At 37.7% G+C, this 17,070-nt stretch overlaps 1 protein-coding gene across 5 annotated transcripts in view; it reads right to left on the minus strand.

Moving 5' to 3' along the window:
• DCLK1 (doublecortin like kinase 1) overlaps positions 1 to 17,070 on the minus strand; it is a 341,749-nt gene that overhangs the window by 311,323 nt on the left and 13,356 nt on the right. For all 5 annotated transcript variants that reach the window (XM_041768042.1, XM_041768040.1, XM_041768041.1 and 2 more), the window contains exon 3: positions 7,974 to 8,320. In XM_041768042.1, coding sequence (XP_041623976.1) covers positions 7,974 to 8,320 — 347 coding nt within the window. The remainder of the gene's footprint in view (positions 1 to 7,973; positions 8,321 to 17,070) is intronic.

Genomic DNA, 17,070 nt, shown 5'->3' on the forward strand with positions numbered 1-17,070 from the left:
TCTCACAACCCTGAGATCATGACCTGAGCCTATACCAAGAGCTGGATGCTTAATTGTCTGAGCATGCAGGGGCCTCTACATATTTTCTTAATTATTAATCCATGAATATTATGAAATATACATTGTCATTACCATTTTAAAGAGGAAACAAGTTCAGAAAATGTTACTGACTTGCAAAAGGCCACATAGCTAATGAATTTGGTCAGAATTTGATCTTATAAGCATTTTATCTCAAATCCCATGCTGTTCTCATTATACTCTAAAGTATTTTCATGTGAAAAGCCACATTTACGGACATAGGTATGATTAGTCATTACTAAAAGATAATTTCATCCTTTTTTTTAAAGTAGACGCCATGCCCAGTGTGGACCCAAACCCATGACTCTGAGATCAAGACCTGAGCTGAGATCAAGAGCTGGACACAACCAACTGAGCCACACAAGCACCCCAAAAGGTCATTTTAAATAGTTCCTCAACACATTTAAAATATAATTTATTTTTATTTTTTTAAAAGATTTTATTTATTCATTCATGAGAGACACAGAGAGAGAGAGGCAGAGACACAGGCAGGGGGAGAAGCAGGCTCCATGCAGGGAGCCTGACATGGGACTCGATCCTGGGTCTCCAGGATCAGGCCCTGGGCTGAAGCCAGCACTAAACCACTAAGCCACCCAGGCTGCCCATAATTTATTTTTCAAAAACAATTTACCCTGAGCTTTTCAGATACAGTAAATATTGATAATTCAGTATCTTCCACAGGGCTGAGTTTTGTCATGCGGATTGTCATGTCATTTAATCCTCAGGACAACTAATAAAGCAGGATTGTTATTATTCCCATTGTATAGATGAGAAAACTGAGTATCAGAGACTTAACTCTTTCCAATGGAAGAATATAGTTCACTGTGTCTGGGGTAGAGATCAGACAACTAGGTGTTTGAAACTCGTCTATAAAGACTAGTGTTCTTCATCTAGATGATGTTACTTCACATATCTATGCTTAAATTACAGCACACCTAAGCAAATTTCCTCATTACAAGTAGGTTTGATATACAGAATTTCTGAACCTAAATAATCATTTAAATGGGGAACTAAGTTAATTTTTCAGGCCTGAACAAGAAACTAGATCCAAAAAAAAAAAAAAAAGAAGAAGAAAGAAAGAAAGAAGAAAGAAAGAAAGAAAGAAAGAAAGAAAGAAAGAAAGAAAGAAAGAAAGAAAAGAAACTAGATCAAGAGAGATTTCTTAGAAATCTGAGTGCAGGCCCAGCTGACTCTGAAGTCCAAGTTCCTTACATCATTCCAACATGCTCCCTTGGGGCACAGGAGACTCACAGGCCAAATCAGGGCTCTCGGCCTTTGCAAAACAGAAGTTACTATTAGGAGATGACCCCAACCCCAGAGTCCTGTAAGTGCCCCAAGGATCCTCAGTATATTAGAGAGAGGGCTCAGAGAACACATCTAGAGTAGGACACAGGGGAACTTACAATGCATTTTATAGCAAATTAGTGTTCAATTTACAGAAAATTGACTTGCTGAGACTAAGCCTTAAAATATACATCACTACAGGAATGCATGATTAATTACATTATCAGAGTTGCTCAGACTGGAACAAAAGAACTTAACTCTTCTCCATTTGGGGAAATTAATATCTACATAAGAACAGGTGTAGCTTATAAATCCTGAACATCAACATAAGGTGTAAAACCTGAAACAGCCCATTCTGTCCCAAACATTTTAATTCTCTAAGTGAAGTATCATAATTACTTTGAAAACAGCTAAGACTTTCCATCAATTCAGAGCTTTAACCAATCATGAGGATAGTTTAACATGTGTCTGAGCTTTTGCAGGAAATTTTAATTTGACATTTTAAAATGTAAACTGAATTATTTGTATCAACAGTGTTTTTATATCAATTGCAAACAAAGTAAAAGGTGTTACAGTCACCTTTACAACATAGATAATATAGCAAATCATACAGTAAAAAAAATTTTACCAAGAATGAAGGCTTTAAATATGCTTGAAGAAGTTAATTAGAGCTGTCAGAGAAGTTTGCTTTTTAAAAGAGAGAGAGAGAGAGAGAGAGAGAGAGAGAGAGAGAAAAGCCACTATTAGCAACAGCTACCGAAAATATTACTTTCTAGTCCAACCAAATCCTAACACATCCTAAATTCTCTCCTTTTCATTTGAAAACATCTGACTTCCATGTTTTCTATGCTCATTAATTGCTATATCCAAGGAAGATGAGCAGCGACATGTACCACTTTGTTTTAACTTGTGAGGAGAATTCTTCTAAGGTCTCTAAAACTCAAGATTAAACCAATCATTCTTACTTTGATTAAAAATCAAAACAGGAGCAGTGCCTGGGTAGCTTAGTCAGTTAAGCCGCAGACTCGGTTTTCGGCCCAGGTCATGATCTCACGCCCTGCAGAGATCAAGCTCCACATTGGGCTCTGTGCTCAGTGGGGAGTCTGCTTGAGATTCTCTCCCACTCCCTCTCACCTTCGCCCAACTCCCACACAACTATGCACGCACTTTCTCTCTTCCTCTGTCAAATAATCTTTTTTTCAAAAACGGAAAAAAATAAAAAACCATCTTGTGATATCTGATAGATTCCTATTGATCATATTACCATATTCTGAATTCCAGTAAGCTCATATACCAATTACCTAAAATAAATGGCTGCAATTATTAAGACTCATTTACAAGCATCTTTCCAGCTTTGTGTTTATAAGATAAGGGGATTCAATGATCAAAAGATACAGAGAAGACAATGTAGTAACTGAATAATTGATTGATGGGTACTGCGATTACCTTTACATAGCACTACGGCTGGAATGTTTATATCCCCCCCCCCAAAATTCATATAATGAGATCTAACCCCTAAGGGGTTGGTATTAAGAGGTGGGGCCTTTGGGAGGTGATTAGGACATATGGGCAAAGCTCTCAGATATGGGATTCGTACCATTATAAAAGAGACCAAGAGCCTAAGGATAGTCCCTTCTGCCATGTGAAGGTACTGCAAAAGGCATAGTTTATGAACCAGGAAGTGGAATCTCACCAGACCAAGTCTACTGGCACCCTGATATTGGACTCCAGTCTCCAGAACTGTGAAAAATAAATTTTTGTTGTATATAAGCCACCCAATCCATGGTATTTTGTTCTAGCCACCCAAACAGAGTAAAGCAGCAGTTATGATGTCTGTTCTCACAGTTTACCAGTCTAAATCAGTTTATGAATATCTTTACTTTAGCTCACTGATTCCTGGTGTTTTCTGTATTAGAAAGATAATAAGTCGTTTGCTTACTCTAGCATGCTAGCAGTGGTGGATCTTACAAAGTGTATGACCTATGTGAAATGTCTGTTAAGATAAAAATATAACATCCTTGAGTGAGTTTCTCCTCTGCTACTAATGTATGCTGTTATTTTGTATAGATCTTCAATATTGAGAAGTAGATACCATGGGGATGTGCATATCTTTCCTACTTAAAGAGCAACTGAGTTTATCATTGCTATATTTCAGTGGGGAAGGGGAGGTCATTGGGAAGTGCCTTATCTGTGATTTCTACAGTATAAATTGCCTGCCTAGGCACTAGCTATTCTAAGATTTGCTGTTGTTTATATTTCTAAGCAAGGATTTAGTAATCATAGATTTACAAGATTTAACAGCTCAAGACAGCCAGATTTGCTGTTCCAAAAAAGGAGCCAGGAGATATACAAGTACCTTTGGTAGCAAATCTTGTACCTTTTGGGTTTATTTCAATCACTTAAAAAAACCATCACACCCTAAATGGCCTCTCCAGGTAGCTGCTTGGCAGTGAGTGAATAATCCACAAAAAATCCCAACATCCAGTGCCTGGACTGGGGCAAGAAGAAAAGGCCCTCACACCCTGCAAAAGCTCCTTTCAGATATGGAAAAAGGAATGTAATTATTACCTTCAGCTAAAAATAGCCCTGTTTTCTTTTTGGGGGACCCTTATTCAAGGCCCAGATAAATAATGCATCACTGAAATCAAGACAAGGCAGGTATTTCCTTAACCTCCCAGCCTCGCACACAGAAGTGCTTGATCACACAGTGAGCAGAGGCCCCCTGAACGGTGTGAGGAGGAGGAGGAGGCATGGCTGGGGCAACCTTTCTTTTTTTTTTTTTTAATATTTTTTTAATTTATTTATTTATTTATGATAGTCACACAGAGATAGAGAGAGGCAGAGACACAGGCAGAGGGAGAAGCAGGCTCCATGCACTGGGAGCCCGACGTGGGACTCGATCCCAGGTCTCCAGGATCGCACCCTGGGCCAAAGGCAGGCACTAAACTGCTGTGCCACCCAGGGATCCCTGGGGCAACCTTTTACCGAAGCTTCAATGCCCCTGAATGAAGAATGGAGTTGAAATGATTAGAAGGGGTTTGCTCTCAGGTAGGCTGCACATGAGCCTCAATAGGCATCTGGGGAAACTGCAACTTCTTGCAAAATATCTTCTATATGGTGCAGTATTTCCTTTTCTGGGCCTAAAAATCTAAAAACAAAAAACAAAAAACACTGTATAATGAACTCTTGGTTAAGGTTAAAGCACACCCTACGGCAGCTGAGCAACCAGGCTGAGTGGTAGGAGGAACACGTGAGAATGGCATGTGGTCTACGCCCTCCAGCGCCCATCTCTGGGTGACACATGTAACAGTACACATGTGCTCTCACTGTTCATTTGTCACTGTTCCATTGTCAAAAAAAACAGAGTCACCATCTCCATCCCATGCATACATCCTCAAGCTGCCTGAAGGCAATCTGAAAAGCCATCCCTGCTTTATGTGTCACTTGCTCTCTACTCATTTACTCAAAGCTCTCAACCTATTAATTTTTTTAAAAATTTTATTTCCTCAATACAAAAAAAAATTACCTTTAAAAGCTTTTTTGGGCATTGGATTTCCCATATCGTTTTTGGAGTTTATAGGAGGGCTGTTAACACTATTAAAACAACTATTAAAACAAATAAGAAAGAGGTGAGACAAGTGATCTTGAGGATAATGTCCTGCTGACAGCATGTGGACCCCAGTGCCACAGTGGGCAGGATAAAATGGTGGCGGCATGGGGTGCCACTCTGCCAGGGCAGAGCATCATGCCACAGGAAGGCTTGGAGGAAGGTGGTTCAATTCTCAGAGGCTTATCAAGCCTTGTTCCCTGCCAAGGCTGTCAAAGCATTCTACTCTAACAAACCTCTCATGGGGGCAGACTTCTCCCACGAGCAGAAATGATTCTAAAGGCACCTGGGGTCCATGAGAAATAAAGCATCTTTGTTCCTATTGGGAACCCAAGCAAAAAGTCTTTATATTCTTTCCACTCTATCTTCCAATTCCTCTGCAGCTTTTCATCATTCCTGCTATGAAGAGAATATGCCACAACAGAGGAAATGCCACAGCAACAAATTGAATGCTACACACACACACACACACACACACACACTCACAAAGCTGGATAAAACTATCAGCAGAATGACTGCAGGAAAAAAACACATAGCAGAAAACTTTCATATGATATTCCCTGGACAAATTCCTCACTGGAAAATTCTTTCTCAGTGCATATACATCCCTTTAGTGTTTTAATATAATCTTCTGTGATACAGTGGTTAAGAGCACAAGCTCTGGAGAGACAGGCTCAAATCCCAACTCTGCCATTTATATCCGTGTGGTCTTGGACGTGTTTTTTTAAACAAGTTCTATGCTTTAACACCTTCCTCTGTTAAACAGGGATAGTAATTGAGTTGCTATGAGGATTAAACATATTAATGTGTGCAAAACATTTAGAATAATGCAAATAAAACTGTGATCATTATTTTTATAGTTCAAAATTGCTTTCACATATTATAGTTGTTCCTACAAGCACTCTATGAAACAGAGGTGATCATTTTATCCATGTTTTACCAATGAGTATGAGGCTCAGCCAAGTGATTTGCTAAAAACACAAATATTCTGGCCAAAACAAGATTTGAATCCTGGTCTTCTGACACTAAACTTTGGATTCTTTCCCAATACATTGTATTATTTACATGTAAATAATAGGGCTCAAATGTTTAAATGTGAGCCCTGCCATGTTATGTTGCTATAATTCACAAGCTAGCAAGGATTTTTTGACCAATGACATTCAGGCTATCCCCTCTTAGATCTAGAAGATTGAGAATTTCATCCCTCAGAATTCTTATCCATATTACACTTAAAGGGGACACGTTTTATGAGACAAGCAGAAGACTGGTGAATATAAATGAACAACTGGCAGATAATCCTTCTTTCCTAATGAATTTTGTAATTTAGAGCATTTGAATGGATCCCTATGGGAGAAATTCTTTCATGACTCTTTCTAGTAATTGCATCTATTTCTAATTCATAAAATTTGAATGTGTGTTACCCTTCAAGAACTTGACTTCTATTTAATAAAGATTAACCTTTTATTTTTTAAAAGATTAACCATTAATATATGAATCTAGTTTTTATTTATAATATGCACTCTACATACAAATTATCTCTCAAGATAATTTTTTAAAAACCGTATTAAAAATAGACCTGCCGTATGACCCAGCAATTGCACTGTTGGGGATTTACCCCAAAGATTCAGATGCAATGAAACGCCAGGACACCTGCATCCCCATGTTTATAGCAGCAATGTCCACAATAGCCAAACTGTGGAAGGAGCCTCGGTGTCCATCGAAAGATGAATGGATAAAGAAGATGTGGTTTATGTATACAATGGAATATTACTCAGCCATTAGAAACGACAAATACCCACCATTTGCTTCAACGTGGATGGAACTGGAGGGTATTATGCTGAGTGAAGTAAGTCAATCGGAAAAGGACAAGCATTGTATGTTCTCATTCATTTGGGGAATATAAATAATAGTGAAAGGGAATATAAGGGAAGGGAGAAGAAATGTTGGGAAATATCAGGAAGGGAGACAGAACATAAAGACTCCTAACTGGAAAACGAACTAGGGGTGATGGAAGGGGAGGAGGGCGGGGGGTGGGGGGTGAATGGGTGATGGGCACTGAGGGGGGCACTTGACGGGATGAGCACTGGGTGTTATTCTGTATGTTGGTAAATTGAACACCAATAAAAAATAAATTTATTATTAAAAAAACCATATTAAACACTAAATTTGAAGCAAAGATAGTATGCTAAAAACTATCGTCTTAAACAAAAAGACGCTGATAAACTCTGAATGACCAGTAAGTATATATATATATATATATATATATATATATATATATATATATATATTCAGCTCACTATTCAGTTCTGGCAAGGTTTTACAAAAGTCTATGCAGGACTTCCCTTGAAGTTCACCTGAGCAACTCACATTTACATGTCCTCTCATCCAAGTCAACTGATGTCCATTCCATAGCTAAAGAAACACCCCCGTCTTCTGTTAATTCTGCAATTATATTTTCAATACATGTATAATATTTCAGAAATATGCCTCTTAAAGCCATTTAGTTGGAAATATTTCATTCCTTTGATATGTACTTAAAAATCTATAAAATTCAAATAAATCTCACTAGTGAACATTACTGAGACACAGAGTATTATTTAGGCCAAAGAAAGGAAATGAGGTTTTTCTCTAATGATCAGAGCTTACATCTCTCTCAGCCACCCACACTACAAAAAAAAAAAAATTGAAACAGATGGTAGAAAAGCACCTTTATGTTAAGCAATTAATAACTGAAAAAAACAGAAATCTCTGAGTAATCTTTTAAGCATTAGAGCAAGGTAATCTACTTGATTCCTATGGTTAATCTTGTCTACCTCCATCCTGGGTCTGGCTTGAGGCCACCAGTTATATATTTGTTGACCAAATGATCCAACTCCCTCAACTGCAGTAAAATGCATGTGTCAGATTTCCTCCCCTACCCACCCACTCCCACAACACCACATAGATCCCCCAACTCCCTGGTTCTTTCCTGTAAAGTCAAAATCCTCCCACAACCCTGTCTTACCTGTTTCCCATCTAGGGTATACAGGCGCTTTACCACTCCCGAGTCCAGCTTGATCGCATCAGTTATGTCAGTGAGAACCTGCTCAAAGGAATGTGCGGTTTTCTTGTTCAGCAGAATCCTGACAGCTTTTCGTGGCTTCACCCCACTTCTGATAATGGTGACCAGCTTGGGCCGAATGAAATCCTTATTCTCCCGCACCTCCGAAGGGCTCCCTTTGGCAGTAGCCAGTGAGGACACGGCCCGGGAAGCGGAGGTGGTCTTGACATTCACCGACCAGTTGGGGTTCACATTCTTGGTGTACTCCAGTTTCTTGAAGGGCTCTATTGAGCCACACACATAGCTCTCTCCTGAGAAAGAGAGAAATGTATTTAAATTTACACTAAGGCAAATGCATTTCCTTTTTCCTAGTCTTTTGGTTTCTTCCTTTTCTACTAGAAGTGCGAGCTAGTTGTGACTTTTTAAACAAAGGAAGCATGATTAACACTTAATGAAAAGAAAGATTTTTTTTACTCCTAATCTGGCTCTGTCAACAATAAAGTGATATTCCAGAGGAGAAAAAAAAAATCATCATTCCTCCCTTTTTTCATTTTCCAAAGGCTTTTTCTGGCAGAAATATTGATAGTGAATAGACCTTAGAAATAAATTGGATTCAAAAAAAAGTATCCTCTGGGATTTGGGTGTATTTATATTTGCAAAAAAACTTCAAAATCAGAGGTACCTACATGTAGTAATAATGTAAATAACAGAACTGGAAAACAAAGTGGATCAGAAAACAGCTTCTTAAAATAGCTCTATAATTCATTGCACTGATGATAAATGGTAGTAGCTACAGTTATGGTGAGCACAGCATAATGTACAGAGTTGAATCACTATGTTGTATACCTGAAGCTAATATAACACTGTGTGTCAACTATACTTAAATTTTAAAATCTAAAAAAAAACAGCTATGTAATTTATTGGTTTGATGGGAGTGTGTGCTGAACATTTTGTAAAATCAAGGAAAACTCCAAAAGCAAGCAAAATAACCATCACCAGCTGGACTCCAAGAACTGACCTCTGCTGCTCACCTGCTGAACCCACCAACCTAGGTCCCACATTATTCCTTAAGCTCTTCTCTCCAGTTTGTCTCTTAATCAGGTAGAAGACCCAAGGAGCATAGCATCCTCTGAAGGAAACCAAACTACCCCTCAAGCAATAATGACTGCCTGGAGAGAGCGCTGGCCACCCAAACCCCCCAGACTAGTTTGAGTTTAATCCCTAAATCAGGGCTGCGCAGACGGACCATGGTGTGACCAAGTTACCTTTCCCTCATTACAATGCTAAAACTCACATCCAGAGGTGGAGACTTAACATGCAAATGAAACATGATGTTTGAATCAGGTTGGTCTGTCAACTGCACCTGTGTACCCAGTTCTGCGTAGTTCCCTCCCTTACAGGTTTAAATAGGGCTCCTTCCCTAACAAGGCTGCTGTAAAATCTTTGCTGGCTGTTGTTCAGGGAGTCAGTCTGAGACCTTTGTCCTGACTGTGTGTCCCTTCAGCTGCAGCTGGTGCCCCCAATAAAGCCTTGCCTGTGCTTTTAACTATTGGGTCCAGCCTCGTTCCTACTATTCCTGGGTCCCAGGACCTGAGTCCGGCAACGTAACCAGGCTACCTTTCCTCCTGTCAACACTGGGCCAAACCCAGTGATCCACATACAGTAGGAAGCCAATTCATATCTGTTTATAGACAAAAGGTTTTGAGAATGGTTAACTTATAAACTAGCTTCAGAAACTGACTCTAAAATAGATGTAGTTACATAGATGAATAAGGTTTGAGGCTGTAATGAATAACATGGTGATGATAGGTTATAACACTGTGGTATAACTGAAGTTTGCTATGAGAGTAGAACTTAAATGTTCTCGCAAAAAAAAGATAAATATATGGGTTAATGAATGTGCTAATTAATCGGATGGGGGGAATCTTTCACAATATACAAATATATCAAATTGACATGAAGTATGCTTTAAACATCTTAAAATTCTGTCAATTATACTCCAAAAAGGCCAATGTAAAAAAAAAAAAAAGAAAAAAATAATTAAATTAGATTTTTAAAAAATGACTCCTTAACAGAAACTCATCTAATGAAAATATCAGACTATTAAGAAGATGGGGCTCACACAAAAATGAAAGTAACACATGTACCAGGTGATGATAAATCGTAAAATGAATGATCCCATCTATATATATTTCATAAAGTTAGGTCAACACATTTTGAAGAGTTTTATAATGGTTTTTCTGTGGGTTAGTAAGTCTTTGTAACAGGGAATAGTTAAAATGAGAAAAAGCTTTCATAATTGCAGGTAAAGTGACCTAGGACTAATCCTACACAGCCCATTTACTTTTATCTAAATCCTTGTCCTATTTTTAAATTAATAGTCCAAGCATCCAAGGCCACAGTATTCACGTAAAAATAACTGAACCAGGGTTTTAAAAATAGAAAAGCACAGTTATACATGTTATCAAACATTTACTCTGTACATGCTTCTAGACTTCACTCTAATGTGTACAAAAAGTAAATGTAGTAAACTCCTTTTCTGTTCACCTAGTAGATTATTACTGGTCCCAACTATGCTTTTCTCATGATTTATATAGATATCAAAAATATATGCATGGAGGTCACAACAACAGTGGTGCTTCTGAGGGCTTTGTGGAGAGACCATGAATGCTCTGGTGGGAAGAGAAATGGAAGTCTGAGCTCTGGCCTCTCCAAGCATGTGACCTTGGGCAAGTCCCTTAGTCTTCTCAGTGGTAGTTTATTCATCCATCAGACGTAGTCTATTCCAGTGGCCACTAATCTCACCAGGTTTTTGTGAAGATCAAATTAGAAAACAGGCCAGAGTAATCTCAAATACAAAACTGCTACACAAGTGAAACCCCCCTCTAAGGCTGCATTACCCTGATTGTGCAATAAGCCTGAAAGGAAAACTTAAAAACAAAATTACTAGAAATCAGTGAGCAGGTCTTGCATTATAAAGTGTTCATGGTTTCTAACTAGTTACCAACAGACGTCATTTTGGGTCCATCTCAATAAAAGGATCCTCGGAAATGTTGCTTAACTAGGCACACACAGCCCAAATAGAACAGGCAAAACCAGTCTGTCAGAATTCCGTGCTAATCAGAGATATGCAAGGGTCTGATTATTTGTAAGTCTATATGCTAAGCTAATAATTAATATCAAAACAAAATGAGTGGTTTACACTCCAACAACAAAGAAAAATTTTAACTTTAAATATATATATATACATATATATGTATGTATATATATAATTAGAAAAGGGAGAAACTGTAAAGTACTCACATTAACAATGTGGAGTGGATTTGTTGAAAAAGAAAATACTTTTTTTTTATATCTTCTTAAAGAACACTGAAGAAAGCTTTAAGCATGACAACTTTGACAAGATAATGCTGATGTGGTTCAAGCAACAATGATGGGAAGAAACTTAGGTTAAATCTGTGCTGGTACTTTGTGGCTCCTCTGCCTGGTTTACCAGATTCAAAAATTGCAATAGAATCTTGGGGAAGGGTGTGAAACTCCAATAAAGAGTGAACTTTAAAAAAAAAAAAAAAAGAGTGAACTTGTGCTATAAGGAAAACTACCAGCACTTTCAGAAGACAGAGCTGGCCACCCAACCCAAGATCACACACCACTCAGTACTGCCATTTTGAATCTATGACACTCCACGAATTCAATAAGATAAGATGGGTTTCCTTACACTAAAAAGCTTCTATTAAATTATGCAAATAGATTTACATTAAAGACTTATTTGACCCATATTTTGACAACTTTTCTTTTAATAATCATTCTGAATTTCTACCCACTATTAAAGATCCTGCCTTATCTTAACTCAAAGTTGATTTAGTCTCTGATTTTGTTAGGAAACAACTTTTCAATTAATGTGCTGATATCTTTGACAACTAAAAACCAGCAAATGTAATTGTTCTGAATGGAAAGAACACATAGTCTTAATTTGATCAAATAGCTCGGTATCCAGTGTTTAATCTCTCCCTAAATGGGGCCAAGACTTAAGAGATTTGTTATATTTTTTATTAGAGAATCATCAATTAGTTGTAGTCAAGCCCTGACAGAGGAATGGGTATTAAAGGTCATTGAAAAATTAAAAAATAAAGTAAAACTTAGAATTACTATAATAAACTTCTTATACACACTAAATCATCCCAAAGTTTTATGGTGTGATTTATATTGCAACAATAAAATTAAAGTTAATTTAAAAAAAAAACAAAGTATATTTGAGCAAAATGGTCTGATGTTGTGATTTGTAGTAAAAAATATATACTTGGTCTTCAAACTATTTCTGGCACAGGAATGCTGAAACCTTTGGAACTTCCTAAGTAATTAGAGCAATAAAGACATCTTGACGTGCATACTCAAGCCCCTTTCAACCACATCTTAGTTCATGTTGCTGAGGAGACTGAGAAAACACCTAAGGATGTGGGCCATAGGCCAGGAGAACCAACTGAATGATGAGAGGGTAGGAAACTGCAGTCCCACCTCCCCGACTTTGGGGAGGAGATAAGGGATACTAGTTAAATCCAGTGATTTAATCAATCGTGCCTATGTAATGAAGCATCCATTAAAAAACCTCCAAGGGACAGGTTTCAGAGAGCTTCTAGCTGTTGAACATATGAAGATTCAGTGGGAGTGGTGAGCTCAGAGAAAGCATGGAAGCTCCAAGCCCTTTCCCCAATCCTTGCCCTTTTTATTTTTATCTCTTCCATCTGGCTGTTCCTAAATTATAAACTTTTGTAATAAACTGGTTATCCAGTAAAGAAGGAGTTCTGTGAGCCACTCTAGCAAATTAATTGAACTAAAGGAGGCAGTCATGGGAACTTCTTATATTATCCAATCCATTACAAGCACAGGTGACAACCTGGATTTGACTGGTGGATGTATGGTGAAAACCCCACATACAGAGTGGAATTAGTGACCAGAACTTTATAACCCCAAATTTGCTTTGAAAGTTTGGGATTATTTACTATAGGTGAAGCTTAACTAAGAATGGAAAGAAAGCAAAGATCATACATGGTTTAAAGGAAACAGTATAACAATCTATTTAGACATTGAGCTGGGAATTACCAAACAAAATGATTTGCTGGTTGGTTATCATACGGTTAGTTTTGTTCCAGTTTATTCAAGGCCAAAATCTTTGTGTTAAGACTGATCCTCAGGGCACCTGGGTGGCTCAGTGGTTGAGTGTCTGCCTTTGGCGCAGGTGGTGATCCCAGAGTACGGGGATCGAGCCCACATCAGGTTCCCTCGCAGGAAGCCTGCTTCTCCCTCTGCCAATGTCTCTGCCTCTCTCTCTGTATCTCTCATGAATAAATAAATAAAATCTTTAGGGCAGCCCTGGTGGCGCAGCGGTTTAGCGCCGGTTTAGCGGTTTAGCGGTTTAGCGCCGCCTGCAGCCCACGGCGTAATCCTGGAGGTTCCCTGCATGGAGCCTGCTTCTCCCTCTGCCTGTGTTTCTGCCTCTCTCTTTCTTTGTGTCTCTATGAATAAATAAATAAAATCTTAAAAAAAAATAAAATATTTAAAAAAAAAGACTGATCCTCAAATTGAAATTTAATATTCTGGGTGTCCAAGACACCCCAACAAATAGCAAGAGTTGCAGAAGCAGCATCTGTCTGAATTGCTATGGCATTTACAGAGCCAAAAAACTAATATTTGCTTTTAACTAGAGATAAAGATAAAGAAAATGATATAGTTAAAAGAAAAAAAAAGTAAGGAAATAAAGAGAATATTCCAATTTCTTCCCTGAAAGCTTTAGGCATTTTTTGGGACTTGGGGAAATGGAATGATTTCTGTGTAAGCATATTAGATTATTTTTAAGATATTTAAGGCTCAAAAAAAAAAAAAGATATTTAAGGCTCTATATTTTGTTTTGTTTTCAAAAAATCACATATGCATTTGTAAACTATATTACTGTTATTTAAAGTATGGAAATAAAAAAATAAAGTATGGAAATAAATGTTCTCTAACAAAGTTCATTATTTAAAAATCTGTAAAATTAATTCTACTTGGCCATCAGCTTCCATTATGAAATTAAAGGATTTCCATTTAAAAGAAATTATCTAAGTCACTACTAAAAACTTCCAGTAATGTGGTAGCAGTTTCCTGGTTGACCAGGCCTGTGATGAATGAGTTAGAAGGTACGCCTCCACAAGACCCCATATTAGGAGATTTTAGAAGTTTGCTCTATTTCCCCTTACTGCTGGAACGTTTTCACTGGTTCATGGTGGGACCTGTAAATATCATATGTAATATCACTTGACCTCAGTCTGAAAATGGCCTAATCTCTGGTTGCTATCCCCTCTAGGAGTTCTTTAAGTTCCAAATGTGGCATATTCAAAAATATCTTAAGTTAGAGATACCTATAAAAGTTTTATTTTTCCAGAGAATAAAATTTCTCATTAAAAAATTCTAGCAATTAAAAAAAATTCTAGCAATTAAACTTTACTATTGTGAATTATAGTAAAATCTGGGAAAAACTCAAATATATATTGACACCTCTGAAAATACACTGACTAAAACTACATGAAGATATTATTTACAGAATAAAATATGCCTTCTGGATATTATATTTTATGATCTTATCTCATATACATGCAGCAACATTTCATAATCTATCTAAAAGGCACTGATTTAAGAAGATGATTTTGATAGTGCCATTAAAGTCAAGAGAAAAGATTCCCCAAAGTACTCTGGGTCATTCTTCCATGGAAGTCTTTCATAATATAATAGCACATAAAAATAAGCTTACAGAAAATAAAATTTGAATGTGTATGTCAGGCCTGTGGAAAATGTCAAGTTCTTAAACCTAAAGCAACAGAAAAATAACATAAAGAAAAAAATTGAGAGAGCTAAAATTTTACATTTAAAGGTGATATAATTGAAAAGTAGAGAAACTAAAACTAAAATGGGAAAACAGACTGAAGATCTATACAGAACAATGGGTTACTATAATATGCAAAGCTTATTATAATTTACAAAAATACAAGATACTAAAATATATGACAAACGATAAAAACAAAACACATAGAAAATAGAAAATACTACTAAGGACGTTATAAATTGATAACAACCTTTTTTGAAAGCAACTTATTTGGAATCATGAAATTGTATATTCTCATCATTAAGAACTAACAGAATAACAAATAACAAAATTACAAAAAGTACGTACAGTGTTAGCCATGAAAACTAAAAATTAAATACACCCTCCTAAATCTTCAATGGTAACTACAAAATCTGAATTTGCCAGTCTGGAGAGTGAAAAGAATTCTAAGTCATGAACTTGTCTTCAAAAGAGCTTAGAAAGCAAGATGTGTATATGAAAGGATTTCACACAAGGCAGTAAGTGATAATTGCTAAATAAGTGGTCCAGGCAACCCTAACTCAGAAGAGAAAGAAATCACTTCCCACTTCCCGCTGAGCAATCGATAAAGAAGAAATGGGATTCACACTGGCCTTGGAAGTGAGGGTAAGATTTTTCACTAGCAGAAAAGAAAGAGGACAGCATTTCAGATAAAAATAAGATAATAAGATGTTCTACTACACAGTACAGTAAGGAGATAGTCTGTGAGATATTAGTACATCTTTCTCAAAAAAATAAAATAAAAATGGTTCCATGGACAAACAAGTTAGAGTAATACTGTAGTAGGAAACAAGGTCAAAGTTTTTATGCATAATCGGACCCAGGTTTCAGAAAGCTCACACTGGCTTCAGTGTAAAGGGGGTGCTCAAGGTAGGACATGGGAAGAGAGAAGTGGAGAAAGCTACCACAACAGGATAGGAGAGGAGATGGACTTGACGCATCTGCACTAGGGGCAGAGAGGAGTGGGTCCTCCGAAGAGTAGTTGGCAGATAAAATCAGTTGCCTCGATGGGAGAGGTGGCAACTGTCTGGATGCAGGACCCAAGGGAATCTGAGTCAAAATGATGAAAATGAAATGATGACATTAGAACTTTCATTTTGGTTGACTTCCCATATACCACAATAAGTAAAATAAGAAGGGAATCAAGTTTGGATTTGATGGTAAGGAAAGAAATTAATTTGGTTGTGCACATACTAAATTTGAAGTTCCTAGGAGCCAACTAGCTGGAGATTTCCAGCAAGCACTTAGAAATATAAGCCTGGAGTTTGGAGGGCGATGCACATGGCAGCTGCAGAAACAGAACACTCCGGGAGACCACGCCCAGCTGCAGAAGAAGAAATCCGGGGCACCACCGGTCTCTAAAGGGTGCCCAGAGATGGAGGAGCCACTGAAGAGAATGAAGAGAAATCAGGTGCCTGGAGCCATGGACTGAAAGGTGGTGAGTGTGTGATGTAAAAGATCCAGACATCAGCATCCAATGTTCCGGGGATAACATCGAGAATAAGGACTCCTAAGAGATCACAGGTCTGGACACTAAAAGGCCACATGTGGCCCTAAAATGGCCACCTCAGTTGGGTAGTGATGCCGGCTCTCATTCACTCACTGATCCATTCATTAATTCTCTTTCCTCTTTCTTCTCATAATATTTATTGAGTACCTACAATCATTATGCTAGGTGGTGAGGACCCCAGTGGCTCCCTGACTTCCAGAGACTTTGATATGAAATAAAGAAGTATATTACAGTGTCATGATGCTAATCAAGGGGTTGAAGTATGATTGGAAGCTGAGCAAATATAGACAGCAGATGCAGATATTTCTTATCAGAAGACCTCTGAGTTTGAGAGATCAGAAAGACCAAGGCAAGAATTTTTTAGATTGTGGGAGATTTACGTATCTGTAGGCTGAAGGATTAGCATGGAGATGCCATTGGCAAAAGAGGTCATGTGAATGAATGTCTGCCATGTAGCAGATCTTGTTCTAACCCATGCTATTTAACCTATAATCTTCAACACAACCCTATGAGCTAAGTAGTAACACACCACTTATCACAGGGCACAATGAGGAACAGAGAGATAGGCAAAGGTGGAGCCAGGATTCAATGCAGGTGATCTGAATCCAGAGCCATAACTTAACCATAACATTGTGTACCCTCGGGAGAGCACCATC

Source organism: Vulpes lagopus, chromosome 8, assembly GCF_018345385.1.
Source record: "Vulpes lagopus strain Blue_001 chromosome 8, ASM1834538v1, whole genome shotgun sequence".
NCBI classification, from domain to species: Eukaryota; Metazoa; Chordata; class Mammalia; order Carnivora; family Canidae; genus Vulpes; species Vulpes lagopus.